Source organism: Lucilia sericata, unplaced genomic scaffold (assembly GCF_015586225.1).
Source record: "Lucilia sericata isolate MDLA Ls3-8-SP2 unplaced genomic scaffold, ASM1558622v1 Contig000797F_arrow, whole genome shotgun sequence".
In the NCBI taxonomy this organism is placed as follows: Eukaryota; Metazoa; Arthropoda; class Insecta; order Diptera; family Calliphoridae; genus Lucilia; species Lucilia sericata.
This window is the reverse complement of record NW_023994789.1, coordinates 132,703-155,000: the sequence shown is the minus strand read 5'-3', so window position 1 is coordinate 155,000 and position 22,298 is coordinate 132,703. Positions and strand designations below refer to the sequence as shown.

General features: G+C 28.0%; 1 protein-coding gene across 11 annotated transcripts in view; it reads left to right on the top strand.

The window, feature by feature from the left end:
• The window catches only part of LOC119608138 (smoothelin-like protein 2), a 74,737-nt gene that overhangs the window by 1,543 nt on the left and 50,896 nt on the right, over positions 1–22,298 (top strand). For 9 of the 11 annotated variants that reach the window (XR_005231795.1, XR_005231794.1, XR_005231796.1 and 6 more), the window contains exons 2-3: positions 1,678–1,736; positions 6,522–6,587. Coding sequence is in view for 6 of the 11 variants with exons in the window: in XM_037962425.1 (XP_037818353.1) it covers positions 6,531–6,587 (57 nt within the window). In the remaining 5 variants the exon portion in view is untranslated. Of the gene's footprint in view, positions 1–1,677; positions 1,737–6,521; positions 6,588–19,441; positions 19,978–22,298 lie in introns of those variants that run through there. The other 2 variants (XM_037962423.1, XM_037962422.1) reach the window with 2 other exon arrangements.

The following is a 22,298-nucleotide window of genomic DNA, read 5'->3' as shown; positions in this document are numbered from 1 at the left end:
CCAAAAAGTCTCCTTTTATGTGTTCTCACTTAATCCGAGCTCTACATACACAATTTCATGTTTCTACACAGAGGGAAAAATAAATATACACACCTGGTACCAAATTGACACCAAACTGTTTATAATTTTTCAATACCATCCGTTGTCAAAGTATATACATACGTACGAGAACACTATGTAATGTTGACAACATTGCAACAATTCGTTGTCGAAATCTTTATTTTATAAACATCCGTTGTCTAAATGTTAACAAACGTGGTAAGCTCTCTATTGGCAAACAATCCGTTGCTAATAGTGAGCTTACCACGTTTATAAACATTTAGATAACATTTGTTGCAATGTTGACAATGTTGCATGGTCAACATTACATAGTGTTGTCGTACGTATATATATACTTTGACAACGGATGTTATTGAAAAATTATAAACTCTTTGGTGTAAATTTGGTACCAGGCGTGTATATTTTCTTTTCCCTCTGTGTAGGTTCAATGTTATACAAAATTCAAAAAGTACCTTTTGTAGTACGAAAAAGTACCAAAAAGTCCCCTTTTATCTTACCTAATCCGGGCTCTACAAGCTTAAATTAATCTTTCTAGGCAAAATATTATAGAAAATTCAAAAAGTACTTTTTGAAATATAAAAAAGTATCTTTTTATGCGTTCTCACTTAATCCGGGCTCTAAATACTTAATTTCATGTTTCTAGGTTCAATATTGTAGAAAATTCAAAAAGTACCTTTAGAATAACGAAAAACTACCAAAAAATCCCCTTTTATAGGTTATCATTTAAAAGTACCCTTTGAAAACCGAAAAAGTACCAAAAAGTCTCCTTTTATGTGTTCGTTTCGAAAATATAATTTCTGGTTCCTTGACGAATCACTGTAATTTTTGCAGCGTTTAAAGCAACGTGTCGCGGCAATTGTGTTTGCTTTTCTTTACTAAACTTAAATATAAGTAATTGTAAATCTATTAGAACATTTTTTTAAAACTAAACTAATGATAGTTCTCTTTTAATAAAAACAATTTAATTGATCACAAAATATGTAACAAAAGAAATCGTTGCAATTTTTTTCAAATCATGAATTATTTATTAGTTTGTGGATAATGAGTTTATTAGAAGCAAAATGAATTAGATGAATTAAATGTTTAAAAAAAATAATTTTTTAAACAAAATAAATTAGTTTATACTTAAATTAATTTTATTTAACTACTTAAGTCAAATTAGCATGATGCAGTCTGTTTTTTTTTCTCATTCATACATATGTATGTATGTACATATGTATGTGTGCATGTGATTTGTTTGAGTCTACTCCTCCTGCACAAACATTTGATTTATGGTTCTTTCTAATTTTGTGCATTTTTTCTATGGCTTTGTTATTATTTTAAAAATATATTTTTTACGGTAATTTTTTTCTCTTTGTTAAACTTTTTTTAAAAATGGTTATTAAAAAATCAATTAAAATTAAATGTGTTTTTTTTAAGATTTATGTTTTTTTATTTGTTTGTTTGGTTTTTTAGAAATATTTTAACACTTTCGTAAGATTTTATTTAGAATATAAAAAAAATGTATATATAACTAAATGCCTGAGAGCGAACACTAATTAAACTAATTTATTTTTATTTATTCAAAAACATGTTTGTTAAATTATTAAAATGATTTAATTTTTCTTTTTATTATAGAATTCAAACAATTGAGGAGTTTTAAACGTAAAGAAACAGCTCGCTAAGAGTAAAAAAGGGTAAGTTGAACCATATTCAAAGTGCTCTATTTTTAAGAATGAGAATCATTTCTAGTTTTCTTATATCCAAATATTTTTAAGTGATATCAAATTATGAATATCTCAAACTTTTAGATTTGACAAAAATTTTGATTTTAAATCAATCTCAATTCCTCCACAATTCTTTATGTCGGTCTGTAATTACTCTTCTTTTTGGTCAATGTACTGTGATAATCTTATATCATCAAAAACTTAATAGTAATAAAATTAAATTAAAATTAATTATAAAAGAACTTATAAAGATGGAGTAAGCACATTTCTACTCTAAGTTAACTCTAAAACTTTTGTATAAAAAACACAATTTACTTATAGATTTTGTTCATAAATTAAAATTTTATTTATGATCTTAATTTTTCAACTTTTAAGCTATAAATAATAATCTTTAAATCAAAATTTAAATTACATTTTGAATATAAATAATAAAATTCTGAAAACGGAAAACTTTCCAACACCTACAGCAAAAATACATTAGGGGTTTTTTATAAAACTGTTTGTAGATCAAAATAATTTGCAATTTTATCATTGTAAGGTATTGATTTCGGAAGTAATTATAAAGCAGCTGTAAAAAAAGATAGATGGATGGATAGATAGATAGATAGATAGATAGATAGATAGATAGATAGATAGATAGATAGACAGATAGATAGATAGATAGATAGATAGATAGATAGATAGATAGATAGATAGATAGATAGATAGATAGATAGATAGATAGATAGATAGATAGAGATAGATAGATAGATAGATAGATAGATAGATAGATAGATAGATAGATAGATAGATAGATAGATAGATAGATAGATAGATAGATAGATAGATAGATAGATAGATAGATAGATAGTAGATAGATAGATAGATATAGATAGATAGATAGATAGATAGATAGATAGTGAGATAGATAGATAGATAGATAGAGATAGATAGATAGATAGATAGATAGATAGATAGATAGATAGATAGATAGATAGATAGATAGATAGATAGATAGTAGATAGAGATAGATAGATAGATAGATAGATAGATAGATAGATAGATAGATAGATAGATAGATAGATAGATAGATAGATAGATAGATAGATAGATAGATAGATAGATAGATAGATAGATAGATAGATAGATAGATAGATAGATAGATAGATAGATAGATAGATAGATAGATAGATAGATAGAATATAGAAATAGATAGATAGATATAGATAGATAGATAGATAGATAGATAGATAGATAGATAGATAGATAGATAGATAGATAGATAGATAGATAGATAGATAGATAGATAGATAGATAGATAGATAGATAGATAGATAGATAGATAGATAGATAGATAGATAGATAGATAGATAGATAGATAGATAGATAGATAGATAGATAGATAGATAGATAGATAGATAGATAGATAGATAGATAGATAGATAGATAGATAGATAGATAGATAGATAGATAGATAGATAGATAGATAGATAGATAGATAGATAGATAGATAGATAGATAGATAGATAGATAGATAGATAGATAGATAGATAGATAGATAGATAGATAGATAGATAGATAGATAGATAGATAGATAGATAGATAGATAGATAGATAGATAGATAGATAGATAGATAGATAGATAGATAGATAGATAGATAGATAGATAGATAAATAGATAGATAGATAGATAGATAGATAGATAGATAGATAGATAGATAGATAGATAGATAGATAGATAGATAGATAGATAGATAGATAGCAGTGCCTGTTTTTTATTTAAATCCAAACCAGGTACTAAACAAGTACTAGAAACCCTGAAATAAAATATAAATAAATGCATATTAACAAAAAAAAGAAAATTAAATTTATAATTGAACTATTTACAAAACAAACAAAAAAAATATAATACAAAATTTTAACGATTCGTTTATAATTTTGTCAAGAAAACTCCGTAACTTATATGATCGATGATGTAATTGCAACTTGCACTCTGTGAGTTTTTTCTATTTTTATAAAAATAAATATTAGAATCACAGAGCTGTAATCAAAGTATGAAAAACTAAATTAAAAAAAATACTAACAATATTAAAAAAATAAGTTAACGTTCGTTTTTGTAACAAGTTTTCTCTGAGCCGCCATAATAGGAAATATTCTTCAAAGCCCCCCAATATACTTGGCATATGACCATAATGATCGTAAATTGAGCTAGAAGTATAAACGAATGAATGAATATGTAGACAGCCAACGAATAGACTGACAGACAGACATATAACAAGGCAGCAGAGACATTTACAACTGAAAAAAAAGTTTCAATTTTAGATAGACAAATCAAAGTTTAAATGCATGTTGTATATCAAACGCTATATTCGTCTTATTTTTTTATACATTTTGGATCTGGTAATAAATTTTATTTTACAATGTCCTTCATTAAATGATCAAGCCCATGTTAACGTGCGTACAATCAACTTGTAAGTCAATCTTTGTCATAAATCTGAAGTTACCAAAAAATAAATAATTTTTACAAATTATTTATTTATTCAGCGCCTGTAAAATCTTTTAGATTAAAATGTCAAAATTTATGATTTTTTAAACATTTTTATGTTTATATGACGATTAGTCGCTTAATCCCCTTTTAATAGAAAATCTAGTCACAAATTATGATGACTTAATTTTTATTGAGAAAGAATAAAACATCATTATAAATCATCATTTGATTTAATTTGGATTTTATGGCAGGTGGGTGAAGAAGAAACATTTTATTTATCGAGAATTTTATGTTTTATTTATTGTTATTATGGTCTAAAATTATGGAGAGTGTTACATTTAACCCACTTAAATGATTATTAATCGTTTAGATATCAGATATATTTTTTATATTAAACGACTGATAACTTAACGTGACGTACATATGTATGTATATTCTGAGATTTTAAGACGCTCTAGTCAGGTCCGTCCGTCCGACTTTCTGTTTGTTTGGTATTGAAATTGGGCCGACTAGGAATTAGGTCGACAATTTCAGAAAATGACATTAATGCTAATAACAGTATAGCGGCGAAATTCAACATAAATAAGTTTTATGGAAACTAAAATATCTCTGTCAAATTATATGAATATCGCTCCGTATTATGTCCATGTCCCCTATAAGGGCCACCTTTCTCCCCATCTCTCTTTTAAATTCTATAGAGCTCATATGAAAGAAGTCGATGTGCTTTACATGAACACCTGCCTTGTTGGCCTTATTTCACGGTGGTGTCTCTTTCAACAAGGTGAGCTGATTAGACGACTCACCACTACATCTTTATGTTTCTTTCACGCCGTATACAAGCACTTCCAATCTCTAAACCTAGGCTAACTTCAGAGATGCAAAAACATCACTTCCATTTACAACAAAGCAGATGGTATGGCCTCTGTTAAGTCGGCAACAACACCTAGAGACGTAATGGGTAGACCAAAACACGAATCTATCAAATAAATTTGGTATGAACAGATTAAATCGTGAATATACTCGGAAGGATGGAAAATTCAATGGTGTCACATGTATAAGACACCTTACATCCATCACCCAGCACACTTATTGTTCATCCGACACATTAATAGAGAACCACATCCGACACACTCACACTAGGTATACGGGTGGGTGAGATCCGCGTACCTCTACATTCATTCTGCATCATATACATTTAACTCCCACTCATTTCCAACGCTTGGTGCCACAGACACTCCTCTGCCCGGCAACGGCACCAAACTTTTCCCGAATCATAGCATCATCATAGATAGGTTTGAACTAAAGGCAACACGTGCACCCCGAAGAGACCTTTATAATACAATGACAAGACAAGAGATTCACTAGCTCATAGTCCGCCAGACTAGAAGTACTGGTAGTACTTCTTTTACCGGAGTTGCAATAATAGATAGATGATAGATAGATAGATAGATTAGATAGATAGATAGATAGATAGATGATATGATAGATAGATAGATAAGGCATAGATAGATAGATTAGAAAGAAAGAAGATAGATAGATATAGATAGATAGATAGATAGATAGATAGATAGATAGATAGATAGATAGATAGATAGATAGATAGATAGATAGATAGATAGATAGATAGAGATAGATAGATAGATAGAGTAGATAGATAGATAGATAGATAGATAGATAGATAGATAGATAGATAGATAGATAGATAGATAGATAGATAGATAGATAGACAGAAAGAAAGAGAGGTAGATAGATAGATAGATAGATAGATAGAAGAAAGAAGAGAGTAGATAGATAGATAGATAGATAGATAGATAGATAGATAGATAGATAGATAGATAGATAGATAGATAGATAGATAAATAGATAAATAGATAGATAGATAGATATAGATAGATAGATAGATAGATAGATAGATAGATAGATAGATAGATAGATAGAGATAGATAGATAGATAGATAGATAGATAGATAGATAGATAGATAGATAGATAGATAGATAGATAGAAATGCTTCAACATTCTGAATTTGCTATAAATCGATTTCGAGAAATGAACCTGTCAAGGACGAGTTATCGATTATTTCCCGTGAGTTCACGTACAGTCACTGGTGTATGCGCAAGAAAATTCCGTTTTATACTTACAGATCGCCTGACACCCTTTAGTCATTTATGAATACTTTACATTACAAATTCTTAATGTCGTCTGGGGTGAACACTTTTTTAAGTGGTTTCAATTAAAAATTTAAATAAAAAAATTATTGAAATTTATTTTCTGTTAATTTTCTTTTTAGGTTGACAACATGGAGTTGGAGTGTGATTTAAGTAAAATTAATAATGAAGAATTGCTAAGAAAAATGGTAAGTTTAAAAATAAAAAAAAAAAACTAAAAACTTTCTTTAAAATATTTAACTAGTTTTTAATTAAAAAAAAACTTTAAAACAAACAAAGAAAAATAAAAAAATTATTAAAATTAAATACTAAAAATTAACTAGAAAGACAATAATAAATTAAAGAATATTAACATGATATCATCTATTTAATTTTGCTTTTATTTTAAAAGTTTTTAATACGTCACGTATTAGTAGTTTTTATAAATTCAAAACAATTATTCATAATAAAATTTAAATTGTTTACCTCATAATATTTAATTATAGTTGTGTTTTGTTGCTATCAATGAGTGTTAACGCTTAAAGTTAGCAACAAAACGAACATTACCTGACTTGGCATCACTCCACAGAAGAAATCTGCTAAATCTTGAAATTATTTACAATTTCTTGAAAAGGTTTTTTTATTTGGTAATTTTCTTTGATTTAAATTTTATTTTAAAATATTTTTTTATTGTTTGACATAAACACATTAATATTTGTATTTTTATTTTTGAATTGGTAGCACTTTTATCAACGTTAAAATTAACTTGTATAATTTTACACGTTAACTCCTAACGTTTATAAATTTTAAATTTATATGAAATTGCCTTTGAACGTTAGCAACAAAACACAACTTATGTTATCAAAAATTATTAAACAGATTCAAAAAAAAAAAAACAAAACAAATCAAAATTAAAACAATTTAAATAAACCTCTTCATATTTAAACAAAAAAAATCTAAATAAATTATGGGTTCTTCTAATCATGATAACTCATGTCTAAGAACAACAGACGTTAGACAGACACACAAGTAAAACATATTGAAAACTTTCTACCCCTGAACGAACTAAACTAAACCATTTAAGGCAAGACAAGATCATTACCGATCACCATGATCAATAAGCAAACATTTAAGCAAATTTAGTAAAAAAAAATCGATAAAAAAAATTGTAAAATATTTAAAGACACAGCGTCTAGTGACACCCTAAGATTGTGCATCATCAACACCACCGACCACGACATTCTAAGAATACAGCTGTTGGAGAAGCGTGGGTTAATTGTCTGTTGGTTGGTGGATCGTTGAATGTGAATAACAATTCATTTTTGAGTTTGAACTCATCTTAATTCGAGAGAAATTGTTATGAGCTTTGACAAAAATGGTTTTAAAAATTCATAAAGTAAAAACCTCATTCATGCCATTTATATTTTATTCGAAATTTATTTATATTACAATTTTATTTAATAATTTATGTGAGTGAGTGAGTGTGAGTGTCTGCTGTGGTGCATCTTTTGCTGTCCCCCTTTTTTTAATTGCTATAAAATAATTTAAAATTGAAAATAATTTTAAATTAATATTTATTTATGTTGTTAAATGAATTGATTTTAATTAGTTCTGTTTTTTTTTGTCATTTTTAATAAAAAGGAGTGAATAATAAAGAGTTGACATCATAAATCTTGAAAAGAGTTTTTTTTTTCATTTCATTAACTGGGTCAATTATTTGAGTTTGAATTTGAAATTATTTACATGGCCAAATGTTGAAGAGATTTGTTTCTTAACAACATTTTAAGTGTCTAAAACACTTCAAAACTCATTAACATTTTTTTTCACAAAACTGATTTTGTACAAGAAATACTAATAGGCCTGAGGTTAAAAACTCTGAGTAAATAGTTATAAGAAGTTTTTTGGAATAAATAAAATAGAAAATATTTTTCTAATGAAGAATTTTTTTGAAAATATAGTTCAAAACTTTTTAGGGCGAATTTTGTTTTGAATACGAAAACTGACCCTAAGTATTGTAAAATTCGGGGTTGTATTAGAGTATAATAGTTTTAACAATATTCGAGTATAATAGCTTTTTCAATAAAAAAACTCTTTTATAGAAAAGCTAGAATACATTAGTTTTTTTTCTATAATAATTGGTATAAGTATAACAGTTTTTCGATAGAAAAAATACCGTATAACAACTTTTTCTATAGAAAATCAAGAGTATAACAGCTTTATTCTACAGAAAAATTACAGTATATAGATTTTCTATAGCAAAACATGGAGTATAACAGTTCTTCAACAGAAAAATTTGAGCATAAAATTTTTCTTATATAGAAAAAATTGGAATATAACAATTTTTATATAGAATAAATAGAAGTATAACAGTTTTTTTCTACACAAAAATTACAGCATAATAAATTTTCTATAGAATAATTTAAGTATAACAGATTTTCTATAGAAAAAACGGAGTATAACAGTTTCTTCAACAGAAAAATTTTAGTATAACAGTTTTTTCTACAGAAAAATTTAAATATATTAGTTTTTCTACAGCAAAATTAGAGTATAACAGTTTTTTCTATAAAAAAATTGAAGTATAACAATTTTTTCTATAGAATAATTTAAGTATAAGCGAATTTCTATAAAAAAATGGAGTATGACAGTTTTTCAACAGAAAATTTTCAGTATAACAGAATAGCTTCTATAGAAAAATTGGAATATAACATTTTTTTTATGAAAAAATTTAAATATAACAATTTTGCTACAGAAAGAATGGAGTACAACAGTTTTTCTACAGAGAAATTAGAGTATAACAGTTTTTTTTCTACACAAAAAAAAAACAGTATAAATATTTTCTATAAAATAATATAAATTGAACATATTTTCTATAGAAAAAACGGAATATAACAGTTTCTTCAACAGAAAATTTTGAGTAAAACCATTTCTTTCATAGAAAAATTAGAGTATAACAGTTTTTCCAAATAAAAATTAGAGTATAACAGTATTCCTACAGAAAAATAGTTAATATAATAGTTTTGAAGTTGAAGTATAACAGTTTTCTTTAAAGAAAAATTTGAGTATAACAGTTTTTTTTTCTATAGAACTGTTTTGGATTATAAATGTTTTCAATATAGAAAATTTTCAATAAAAAAATGGAGTATAACAGTTATTTTTATAAACAGATGGTAGTATAACAGTTTTTCTATAAAAAAGTTGAAGTATAACAGGTTTTTAAATGGAAAATGGAAGTATATAGACCATATTTTTCTATAGCAATGTTAGTTTTTATATAGAAACTTGAAGAATACCATTTTTTCTTCAAAAAGTGGGAGTATAAGAGTTTTTTTGCAGAAAAAAAATTTGAATTTTTATAGCAAAATATGAATGTAACAGTTAATAAAGTTGTAGTATAACAGTTCTAATATAGGAATATTAAGTATACTGTTTTTTTCTATAGAAAATTGACAGTATAACAGCTTTTTCAATATAAAATATCGAGTGTAACAGCTTTTCTATAGAAAAATTTGAGTATAACGGTTTTTTTATATAGGTATACCATTTTTACTATAGATAAGTGGGAGTATTACAGATTTTTATATGGAAAATTATAGTATAAGAGTTTTTTCAACAAAAAGGATCGAGTGTAACAGTTTTTATCAAAAGTATAACAGTTATATTTTATTGAAGAAATTGGAGTAAAACAGTTTTTTATATAGAAGATTTAAATATTTCATATTTTTTATAGAAAAGTGGGAGTATAAGATTTTTTCTAAATAAAAATTGGGGTATAATAGTTTTTTATATAGAAAATTAAAGTATAACAGTTTTTTTCAATTAAATAAAATCAAGTGTAACAGTTTTTTATAGCAAAATATGAGTCTAACAGTTATTTTTTATAGAAAAAATTAAAGTATAACTGCTGTTTATATACAAAATTGAAATATACCACATTTTTTAAAGAAATGTTGGAGTATAACAGTTTTCTTTCTTAGAAAAGTTGGAGTACAACAGTTTTAATGTAGAAAATTTAAGTGTAAATGTTACCAGTTTTAAGTATACCAGTTTTTCTCTAGAAAATTTGGAGTATAACAAATTTGTCTATAGAAATATTCCAGTATAACAGTTTTTTCTATTGAAAAATTAAAGTATAACAATTTTTCTATAGATAACAGTATAACAATTTTTTATAGAAAAATTTTAGTATAACTGGATTATATCAGTTTTATGTATTGAAAAATTGGAAGTGTAATAGAACAGTTTTATTCCGAGAAAAAAACTTACCCTATTTTGACCTCCAAATCCCTTCGATTTTTAAAGGATTTTTTTCAATCAAAGAAAATTTCCACCTTTAAAATTTTATAAAATTAATGGAAAAATAACTTAAAGAAAATTTCCCAGGACTTAAATGGAAAATCTTTAAACAGATGGCCATTTGGTAGAAAAATCCTTCATAATAGTGATTTTTTGTTTGTTTAATTTATTATTGGTTTGTGGTCACATATTGAAATGTCGTCATTCGTTGTTTTTTTTTTTTTTTGGCAAAATGTGCATTCGTGATTATATAATACAACAACAAAAACACAAACTAAATTTTCAAGTACAAAAAAATTAATAAAATTAAATGGAAAAAAAGAAAAATGAAATACAAGCAGCATAAATAAAATAATACAAATAAATAAAAGAAGAAATATTGTATCACCTCCAGTAGACGACGGACGACAACAATGTTTGAATCACTAACGACGACGCGACGTCGCAGTTGACAGATGTAGTCATTTCTGATCATCATACTCGTATGATTTGTATGTTTGTGAAACGTGAAACTATATGTGCTCTAAAGAAAAGTGACGTCATTGTTAAATTGAAGATAATGAACGTGAAAAAAAGAATGATAAATAAAATCAAAACATAAGAGCTACACAAACCTACATACACACACATATGCATACATAATCATTTTATGAAATTGTACTTGTAAAAAAAATGCAAGTACTTTACTTATTTAGTGAGATTTGTTGTTGTAAATATTGATTGGTTGATTTATTTTTGTTATTTTAATCGTTTTTTCCTCTAGATTTATTGTTGTTGTTACATGCATACATATGTTTATAATGCATGTATTTTATCTGTCTTTCTATGTTTTACATTTTCGGCCATGATGTCCATTATTATTATATTTTCGTTTTATTATTAGTTTTTTTTTGTGACACTTAGTCATGTTGTTCTCGTTCAATAAACCGGCAATTTCTGTCTGTCTTTCTGTTAGTGTGTCTGCTTGCCTGTCTATTTGTCTGCGTGGGAATTGAAATTGCGCATGCGTAACAAAACTTTTCTAGTATTTTTTTTTTTTTTTAATTTGCATATTATAAACTTTTCGTTGTTGTTATCAGTGTTGCCAACATTGGTCAAGCAAAACGCGCGCAAAAAAATTAAAAAGGGGTAAAAAAGCGTAATTTTCTAACTGAAAATGGGTAAAAAAGCACTAACGTTTTTTTAGTCAAATATTGTTTATTTTAATAAAAATTGCACATTATTTCGCTCATTTCCTACAAGACTCCAAAATTCGTTTTTTAGGACATTGGGCTACAAAACAAATCATGCGTCATACTAAAGTCTTTCATCTGTGTGAGTTAGATTTTTAGTAACGTAAGAACTAAAACTAATGTTTGACGAATATTAGATAAATAAGATGAGAATTTTTCAAATTCCTTAATTTGTTTAAAAGTTATTTTAAAAATAGTAAAATGTCATTAAACATTCAAACTGACAGGCACACTACTAACTGGCCAACCGATGTACCTACACCCAAATTGTAAAATTGTACAAAACTTATGAAATATATATTTTTTTTTTTTGTAAAATCTATATACAGGCAAATCCCGGTATAACGAATCTCACTTTAACGAAAATCCGATATAACGAACAGCCAAATTTTTAACATTAACTACCTTATATAGCGAACGTTTAAGAAATTTTATACTCGATATAACGAATAAAAAGAAAAAATACCTAAAAAATCCAGCTTTTGATTTTATATTTATATTGTTAATATCAAAAACTTGATTGAGCAATTAGAATATAATGTAAAAATAAAAGAAGTCGCCCATATTCCTAATTTTAGTTATACTACATATCTGACCTATCGATCAAAATTCCGTACATTATAATCTAAAAAGCATAAATCTGTTAGATGTGAATTTAATGGTAAATTTAGCTTGAATAGTGTTTAAAAGGGATACATTGAAATAATAAAATTTTACAGCAAAATAAATTATTTCGATACCCCAATATGGCGCAATATTCCAGGGTTTTGAAATTATCAGCATGAGACACAGTTATCGATTCTCAAGTTCAGTTTTTCCTCAAAAGAGTTTAATTCTATCTTCTAGATAATAAAATAAGGTTAAGGAAATAGCAGGAAATTAAAGTTGTTAGAAAACTAAAATCCTTCACAAATTTTTCAATCCGTTCAGGTGTTCAAAATGGAAAAAGGTGTGCGTTGATATTAGTTGTTTGAAATAAAATTTGAAGTAATAATTTCATACATTAATTTGAATGGTTTTTTTGTCCATTAAATAAAGAAATTTACTAGAAAAAATAATTCCGATATAACGAATATTTCGATTTAACGAAAGGGCCTGACATTATATCATTCGTTATACCGGGATTTGCCTGTATATTATTTTTAATTTCACTGATAGTGAATAACATAACTTATTTTAACGTATTTTGAATATTTTGTTTTTTGTTTTTGAAGAATATTTGCTTTTTAAACTTAACACAAATTAAAAAAAACTTTGGAGCACCCGTGTAAAAAAATTTAAAACAGTTTTTAAGAAAAATTTAGTCCTTAGTGTAAACTATTAAACTGATCGTATTCTAATAAACAACAAAAAGTGGTATAAATAGAAAGATCAAAGAATGATCCCTCAGTGTTCTTAACATTATAGAGAAAATGTTTAATATTAATTAAATAAATTACCTCCTGAAATTCACAAATATTTTAAAATATTTTAACAAATAAGAGCGTTATATTCGGCCGTGCCGAATCTTATATACCCACCATCAAATCTTATGCCGTAAAAGGAATGCTCCTCTGTAAACATCAGGGAGATAAGGCTTAATTCAATTATGTACGTGATCTTCGAATTAACAAAATATTCATTTTTAAAAACAAAATATGTTTGTCCAATTTTTTAACCATGAACAATTGTGTAAAAAAATTGTATAAAACTTATTTTTTGTCAATTTTCATCGCTGTACTCATATTTTTAAGGGGACCTTAATAGGGGGTAGGGTAGGTTAAGTCAGTAATGACCGTTTAAATCATTTTCTGAAGGAGACCTTATATGGGGGGTAGGGTCAATTACAGACCAATTTCTATAAAATTTAGTAGAGATTTTGGCTTATATAAAACTTACTTATGTTGAATTTCATCGCTATACTCGTATGGGGGGTAGGGTCAATTTTGGACCGATTCCCATAAAATTTGGTACATAGATTTTGACGCATATAAAACTTATTTATGCCAAATTTTATCGCTATACTCGTTTGTTTAAAACAGTTGTGACTGTTAAAGCTTGTGAAATATTTGGGGAAAAATTTAACTCGCTTGCTCTTTCCGTTCTAACCCTATCGTGATTTCAAAAGACAGACGGATGGACATGGTTAGATCGCCTTAGAATTTAATAAGGACCCAAAATATATATACTTTTGTGGGTCTACGACCAATATTTCGATGTGTTACAAACGGAGTGACAAAATTAATATACCCCACTCATCTTTTTTAATGGTGGGTATAAAAAGCACTAAATGCACTGTCATAAAATTAGAAAGCACCACTGTAGTGCCTTTTTGAAAAAAGGCACCATGAGCAAAATTTTCCGCGTTTGGCACACCAAAAAGCACCGCAAATAGTGCTAAAAGCACTAAGTTGGCAACACTGGTTGTTATTATTGTTGCTGTTCTTTGTTTGTGCTCATTTAAATGTGCAAATAAAATATCAATGAGCTGAAAAAATGCCTATTTTTGTAATGAAAATGGAAGCTTTACAAAAAAAATTATTAGTTTAAAATCGTTTTAATAGAGAATAATTGAGTCAAGGTTTTAAAACAAATCTTGTATGAGAAATTTTATATGAAATTTGCTGGAGGAGTTGTTTTTCAGATTCTTTAGAACAGTATTTCACCTCATGAAAAAACGCAAATTAATGTTCAAAGATTTTACTTGGAACATAGAACAGTGAAGCAACATTTATAAGAAATATTGCTCATACCACCCCTGGTCCAAAATATTATGAATGACAAAAAAATATAACAGATTTTTATAAAAAAAATCAAATATTACAGTTTTTTCCGGTTTAATTACAGTATAACAGTTATACAGTTTTCAATAAAAAAATTGGAGTATTCGAGTTAAATTAGAGTATAACAGTTTAATAACAGTATAATAGTTTATTATTTATATAGAAAAATTTGAGTATAACAGTTTTTTTACAGAAAAAATGGAGTATAACAGTTTTTTTTTTCTACGGAAAAATAGGAATATAAGTGTTTTTTCTATGAAAATTTTTGTAGAACAGTTATTTTTGCAAAAAAGAACTTTTTCTATAAAAAAATTTAAGTATAACTGTTTTCTATAGAAAAATAAATGTTTTTTCTTTAGGAAAATTTTAGTATAACAGTTTTTTCTACAGAAAACTGTTTTTTCTATAAATAATTTAGAGTATAACAGACTTTTCTCTAGAAAAATAGAAGTATAATTGTTTTTTCTATAGAAAAATTTAGTATAATAGTTTTTCTGTACATAAATTTTCTATAGAAAATTTTGAGTATAACAGTTTTATCTATAGAATGATAAGAGTATAACAGTTTTTACTGTGGAAAATTGGAGTAAACAAGTTATTTTTCTATAGAAAAGTTGGAGTATAATATTTTTTATAGAAAATTGGAGTATAACAGTTATTACTATAGGAAAATTAGAGTATAACAGTTTTTCTACAGAAATATTGGTGAATAACAATTTTTTCTATAAATAATTTGGAGTATAACAGATTTTTCTCTAGAAAAATAGGAGTATAACAGTTTTTCTCTTTTGAAATATTTGAGTATAAGTGTTTTTTCTATAGAAAAATTTATTATAACAGTTTTTCTGTAGAAAGATAAGAGTATAACAGTTTCTACAATGGAAAATTGGAGTAAAAAGGTTATTTTTCTATAGAAAAGGTAGAATATATTTTTTTTATAGAAAATTGGAGTATAACAGTTTTTTTCTATAAATAATTTTAAGTATAACAGTTTTTCTTCCGGAAAATTAGAAGTACAAACTTTTTTCTTCAAGAAAATTTGAGTATAACGGTATAACGGAAATTGGAGTTTTTTCTATAAATAATTTAGAGTATAACAGTTATTCCTCTAGAAAAATAGGAGTATAAAAGTTTTTTTCTGTAGAAATATAGGAGTATGAGTGTTTTTTTCTATAGAAAAATTGGAATATAACAGTTTTTTCTATAGAAATATTGGAGTATAACAGTATTTTCTGTAGAAAATTGGGAGTATAACATTTTTTTCTGTATAAAATTTGGAGTTTTATTGTGGAAAATTGGAGCAACAATTTTTTTTTATAGAAAAGTTGAAGTACAATATTTTTTTAGTAGAAAATTGGAGTATGTATAACTAAATTTCTGCAGAAATTTAGGAGTACAACCGTTTTTTCTATACTAAAATTGGAGTATAACAGCTATTTCTGTAGAAAATAGAAGTGCAATAGTTGTTTTCTATAGAATTTTTTTTTTTTTTGAAAAGTTGGAGTATAACTGTTTTTCTGATACAGAAATTGCAGTATAACTGCAATTAAAGTGTTACAGATTTTTCTATACAAAAAGTATGATACTTAACAGCAATTGGTGTATAACAGTTATTTTATAGAACCATCATGGGTTCTACTGCTCGGGAATTTAGATTTTGTTTTGAAACCTAGCTAATATTTCCGTTCCGAAAACTGTACATTGTAGAGTTTAGCAATAAAGTTATGACTCACTCTCTGAAAAACTTTTCACTATTTTCAATATTTTTAAAAATAAATATGCAATTAATAAAACAAAACATCTGACATTTATAAATTGTATGGCTATTTCTATTTATAAACATTTCCCGAATGATTAAATTTAAAATAATAATAAAAAATAAAACTATAAAAAATAAAATTTGCATTCCATGCAATTTTAACCTTAAATTCAAACTCAAGGTTGTCAATTATCACACTACAGCAATAATTAAACTAGAGCAAAAATTGAAAACTGAAAACTGTAACAAAACGAAGTCTCTCTAAAGTCAAGTAATGGCGTCTGTGACAGCATAAATTGACAGGAAGATTTGTTTCGCAAATTGTTTTGAAAAAAAAACGCAACTTTGTGTGTCAACAAATCAAAATAAAGCAGAAATTTATTTTCTTGCACTTGACAGTTAGAAAATAAATATTTCACAAAAGAAACATGCAAATATTTATATATTTTTTTTCACAATTTCCTTTGAATCATACAAATTGGCCAAATCAAGTCGAGTCGAGTAGAGTCTCCTCCCTCAAACGTTATGCATGATTTTATTCATTTATTTATGTAGCTAAAGTCCAGTTTAGTTAGACAGCCAGCGCCTACATTAATAATTTACAATTAATTGTTATAAATATTAATTTTTTATTAGAAAAACAAACAGACAACAACAAAAAACTGGTTTTTTTTCTTAATGAAAATCACTGTGTGTTTAATTTTAAAATGCACCACCACCACCCGCTCTATTAAATGTAAATAAAAAAGTTGTATGTACTGTTAACTTAACTAAATATGTTGTTGTTAATGCAAGTGTCATAGTTTGCATAGTTTTTGTAGTTGTTGCTGTAAATGTTGTTGCATTTATGCATGGGAGTATTTTCGGTTGCATTACGTTTCATTCAATTCTCCAGAATTAACGATTAGAAACAAAAACCACAACAAGAACAAATTCGTTATAAAGTTGTAATACAATAATAATGACGATGAGTTAAATTGTTGTCTTGTTGTTGTTTTTTTTTTTTTGCAAATGTAGGCGCGAGAGTTATTTTGTGTTTTGGAAAGGGTTGGTGGAAGAGAAGGGGGTAGAAGAGTCAACAAAACCTCTTAATAATCTTTGATATCAATGTATTGGTTTCGAAGTCTCGAGTATTTTTTTTATTGATATTTATTTGTTATTTTGAAAAAGCGATAATAGCTAAAGGTAAATAAAATTAAAAATAAGTGCAGTAAAAATAATTGTATATGTTTTTTATTTACTTTTTTTTAAAAAAAAGAGAAGTTTTTTTTTTTTTTTTTTAATTTTTAACGCCTTATGTCGGTAATATTGAGAATGTATTGAAATACGTATGTATGTGTGTTTTTAATTGATACAGAATTTCAGAGGTCGGCGAACTTCCTTGATTTAGATATTTAGTAAGTAAGTAAGTAAGTAAGTAAGTAAGTAAGTACGTAAGTAGCTAAGTAAGTAAGTAAGTAAGTAAGTAAGTAAGTATAAGTAAGTAAGTAAGTAGTAAGTAAGTAGTAAGTAAGTAAGTAAGTAGTAGTAAGTAAGTAGTAAGTAAGTAAGTAAGTAGTAAGTAAGTACGTATCGTAAGTAAGTAAGTAAGTAAGTAAGTAAGTAAGTAAGTAAGTAAGTAAGTAGTCAGTAAGTAAGTAGTAAGTAAGTAAGTAGTAAGTAAGTAAGTAGTAAGTAGTAAGTCAGTCGTAGTAAGTCGACGTAGTAGTAAGTCCGGTAAGTAGTCGTAGTCCGTCGTCAGTCCGTCGTAGTCCGTAAGTCCGAGTCCTAAGTCGTCCGTCGTCCGTAGTCCGTAGTAAGTCCGTCCGTAAGTCGTCGTGTCCGTAAGTCCGTGTCCGTCAGTCCGTCGTCCGTCCGTAAGTCCGTCCGTCGTAAGTAAGTCCGTAGTCGTAGTCGTTCGTCCGAGTCCGTCCGTAAGTCCGTAAGTCCGTCCGTAGTCCGTCCGTCCGTCCGTCCGTCCGTCCGTCCGTCCGTCCGTCCGTCCGTCCGTCCGTCCGTCCGTCCGTCGTCCGTCCTCCGTCCGTCCGTCCGTCCGTCCGTCCGTCCGTCCGTCCGTCCGTCCGTCCGTCCGTCCGTCCGTCCGTCGTCCGTCCGTCCGTCGTCCGTCCGTCCGTCCGTCCGTCCTCCGTCCGTCCGTCCGTCCGTCCGTCCGTCCGTCCCGTCCGTCCGTCCGTCCGTCGTCCGTCCTCCGTCCGTCGTCCGTCCGTCCGTCCGTCCGTCCGTCCGTCCGTCCGTCCGTCCGTCCGTCGTCGTCCGTCAGTCCGTCCGTCCTCCGTCCGTCCGTCCGTCCGTCCGTCCGTCCGTCCGTCCGTCGTCGTCCGTCCGTCCGGCCTTTCGGCCGTCCGCCGTCCGTCCGTCCGTCCGTCCGTCCGTCCGTCCTTCCGTCCGTCCGTCCGTCCGTCCGTCGTCCGTCGTCCGTCCGTCCGTCCGTCCGTCCGTCCGTCCGTCCGTCCGTCCGTCCGTCCGTCCGTCCGTCCGTCCGTAAGAAGTAGTAAGTAATGTCCGTCAAGTCCGTAGTAGTAAGTAAGTCCGTAGTCCGTCCGTCCGTCCAGTCCGTCGCCCCCAGTTTGCGTTCCTTCAACCTGGGTGCTTTCTACCGGCCCTATTTCACATCAGTTTTTAGTATTTATAGATCTGTCCTGAAAGGCGTAAGAAAAACCGAAAAAAGCCAACAAACATTTAAGAACTACTGCAAACAGAATCTTTGCTGCACAACAACTTACACCAATACAACTAATTCCAACAGAAAAAAATCGCTTCTAAATCTCTCAATAATTTTACTTGTTGTGGGCTTAAAAACTCAAATAATAATAAAAAATAAATAAAATAATAAAAATTAAAAACGAAATAAACACACAAACATCTTGCAAACTACCTTTTTTGAGAAGAAAAAAAAGTAGAAAAAAAATAACATGTTTGTTGTCGCTTCGTATACGGTCACATCAGCCAAAAACAACAAAAAAAAAACATTCAGTAAAAAAATAAATAAATAAAAAAGTACTAAAACGACCAAAACAGCCAACGTATCACATCATTCAACTAAACTTCACTTTACACTACGAATTCGCTGAAAAAATTCAGTTTCAATTTCTGTTTATGCGGGGTTTTTCTAAAATCAGTTTGATTTTGGTGCTCGATCGAAACGTACGTCTTTTTACTCCACTATAAAAGTTGAAAATAAAAAAGAAGAAAAAAATAATTAAAATAAATAAAACATTAAAACGCGAATGTTTAATTTCTAAAACAACAAAAAATTAAAAATATTAAAAACACTAAACCAAAGTTCTAAAAAACAAAACAACGACAAAACTGTGATTAAATAAAAAAAAAACGAAAATTATCTACTAAAAATTTTTATATAAAAAACAATTATTTAATTTATACCTTTTGCTATAGTTAAATAGCAACAAAAATAAAAAGAACTATTTGTTATTAGTGCAAAAAATAATAAATTATTCAACGTTTTTTTTTTTTTGTTGTTCAACGACAAAATATTTGTTTTTAAATACAATTTTTGTTGTTAGAAAGTGTAACGACAAACTAGACAAAAAAGGTACTTAACACATTTTAAATTATTTAACAAATAAAATTAAAAAAATATGTTAATTTGTTTAAAATAACTCAAAGTTAAAAAAATTAAGTATTTTAATTTATTTTTTAAGCATTTTGAAAAATATTTTATTTTAATTGTGAACGTTTTAAAAAGGATTTTACATGTTTTCTACTAAATTAAACAACTCTGCCAACATTTAAATTCTTCTTCTTATTGATTGTTTTTGTTTTGCAAAGGATATTTCTCTTGTGCTGCCAGATTTTCAATATTTAAATGCTTAAGATGTTTATGTAATATTTTTGTCTTTTTAAGAAATAAAATAATTTTAATTATTCACATCATAGATTTGAATCAAGTGATATATACACATACATACTATCTCACATTACTTAGTAAATGGTTCCTGATCTATTCACCTTTTGTAATAGAAGTTTCAAAAAAATTTTGAAAGATCCTTATGAAAATTCAGACTAATAAAGACTAAGAGAATATTCTTTCTGATGAAACAATATTATCCTGATTCAGTTCTACACCATTATCAATTGTATTTTAGAACTTTCCAAGTGAATTTCAAAAATTTCAAATTATATTTCTAAATTTCTAATTTAATTCAGTTTTAGTTCAGTTCTAGTTGAGTTCTAGTTCAATTCTAGTTCAGTTCTAGTTCAGTTCTAGTTCAGTTCTAGTTCAGTTCTAGTTCAGTTCTAGTTCAGTTCTAGTTCAGTTCTAGTTCAGTTCTAGTTCAGTTCTAGTTCAGTTCTAGTTCAGTTCTAGATCAGTTCTAGTTCAGTTCTAGTTCAGTTCTAGTTCAGTTCTAGTTCAGTTCTAGTTCAGTTCTAGTTCAGTTCTAGTTCAGTTCTAGTTCAGTTCTAGTTCAGTTCTAGTCTAGTTCAGTTCTAGTTCAGTTCTAGTTCAGTTCTAGTTCAGTTCTAGTTCAGTTCTAGTTCTAGTTCTAGTTCAGTTCTAGTTCAGTTCTAGTTCTAGTTCAGTTCTAGTTCAGTTCTAGTTCAGTTCTAGTTCAGTTCTAGTTCTGTTCTAGTTCTGTTCTAGTTCAGTTCTAGTTCAGTTCTAGTTCAGTTCTAGTTCAGTTCTAGTTCAGTTCTAGTTCAGTTCTAGTTCAGTTCTAGTTCAGTTCTAGTTCAGTTCTAGTTCAGTTCTAGTTCAGTTCTAGTTCAGTTCTAGTTCAGTTCTAGTTCAGTTCTAGTTCAGTTCTAGTTCAGTTCTAGTTCAGTTCTAGTTCAGTTCTAGTTCAGTTCTAGTTCAGTTCTAGTTCAGTTCTAGTTCAGTTCTAGTTCAGTTCTAGTTCAGTTCTAGTTCAGTTCTAGTTCAGTTCTAGTTCAGTTCTAGTTCAGTTCTAGTTCAGTTCTAGTTCAGTTCTAGTTCAGTTCTAGTTCAGTTCTAGTTCAATTCTAGTTCAGTTCTAGTTCAGTTCTACATCAGTCTAGTTAAGTTCTAATTCAATTCTGTTTCAATTGTAATTTTGTTCCGTTGAAGTTGAAACAGGTATCTTTTAGAAGAAGATATTTTTAGTACAATTCATTACTTAAACTTCATCACTCCTTCAACATTTTAAAAAGGACACTCCTTTCATGCTTCTTATAAACACTCATTTCATGCTTCTTATAAACATAAAAGGTTTAGAGCACTGTCGCATTTAAAATATTTTTAAGGTTTTTCAAAGATTTTAATCAGTTTGAAATATTTATGTGTTAAATTTAAAAAGATACATATGTAAGTAAGTTTGTATATGCAGAATAAAAAAAATTATTGCAAAAAACTAGCTTAAAAAAATAACAAATTCCTAAAGCTAAAAACAAATTAGAAATCATGTTTAAAATCGGATGATGACGTTAGAAGTTATTTATTTCTTTTGTCTTAGCTCGGCATCAGAATTAAAAATGAAAACTTAATGTCTTAACACTTTTTTTTTGAAAGTTTAAGCGTCATATTTGTATTTGGCCATTGTTTAATAAAAATACTTTTATTTATTTTTTTATATATATATAAAAATAAAAAATGAATATACAGGTTGTTATTGCTAATTGTTTTAAATTAACAAGAAAAAAAAACCTTTATTATTTTTTAAGTTCAATTAGCATAACAATCAAAAGAACCCGAATTAATTTATAAAAAAAAATCAAAAGCTTAAATCTAGGAAATGAAAATTGATTAGAACTTCGAAGGCACTAACTAATAAGCAACATTACTCTTTGGACAGACAGGTGTGTCCGGTTAAGCTAGTTTTGCGGATTTAAAGTCGGGTTTAAAATTTCGTTTTCTAATTTAATGTTTAATGATGAGTAAATTGCTATTAATTTACT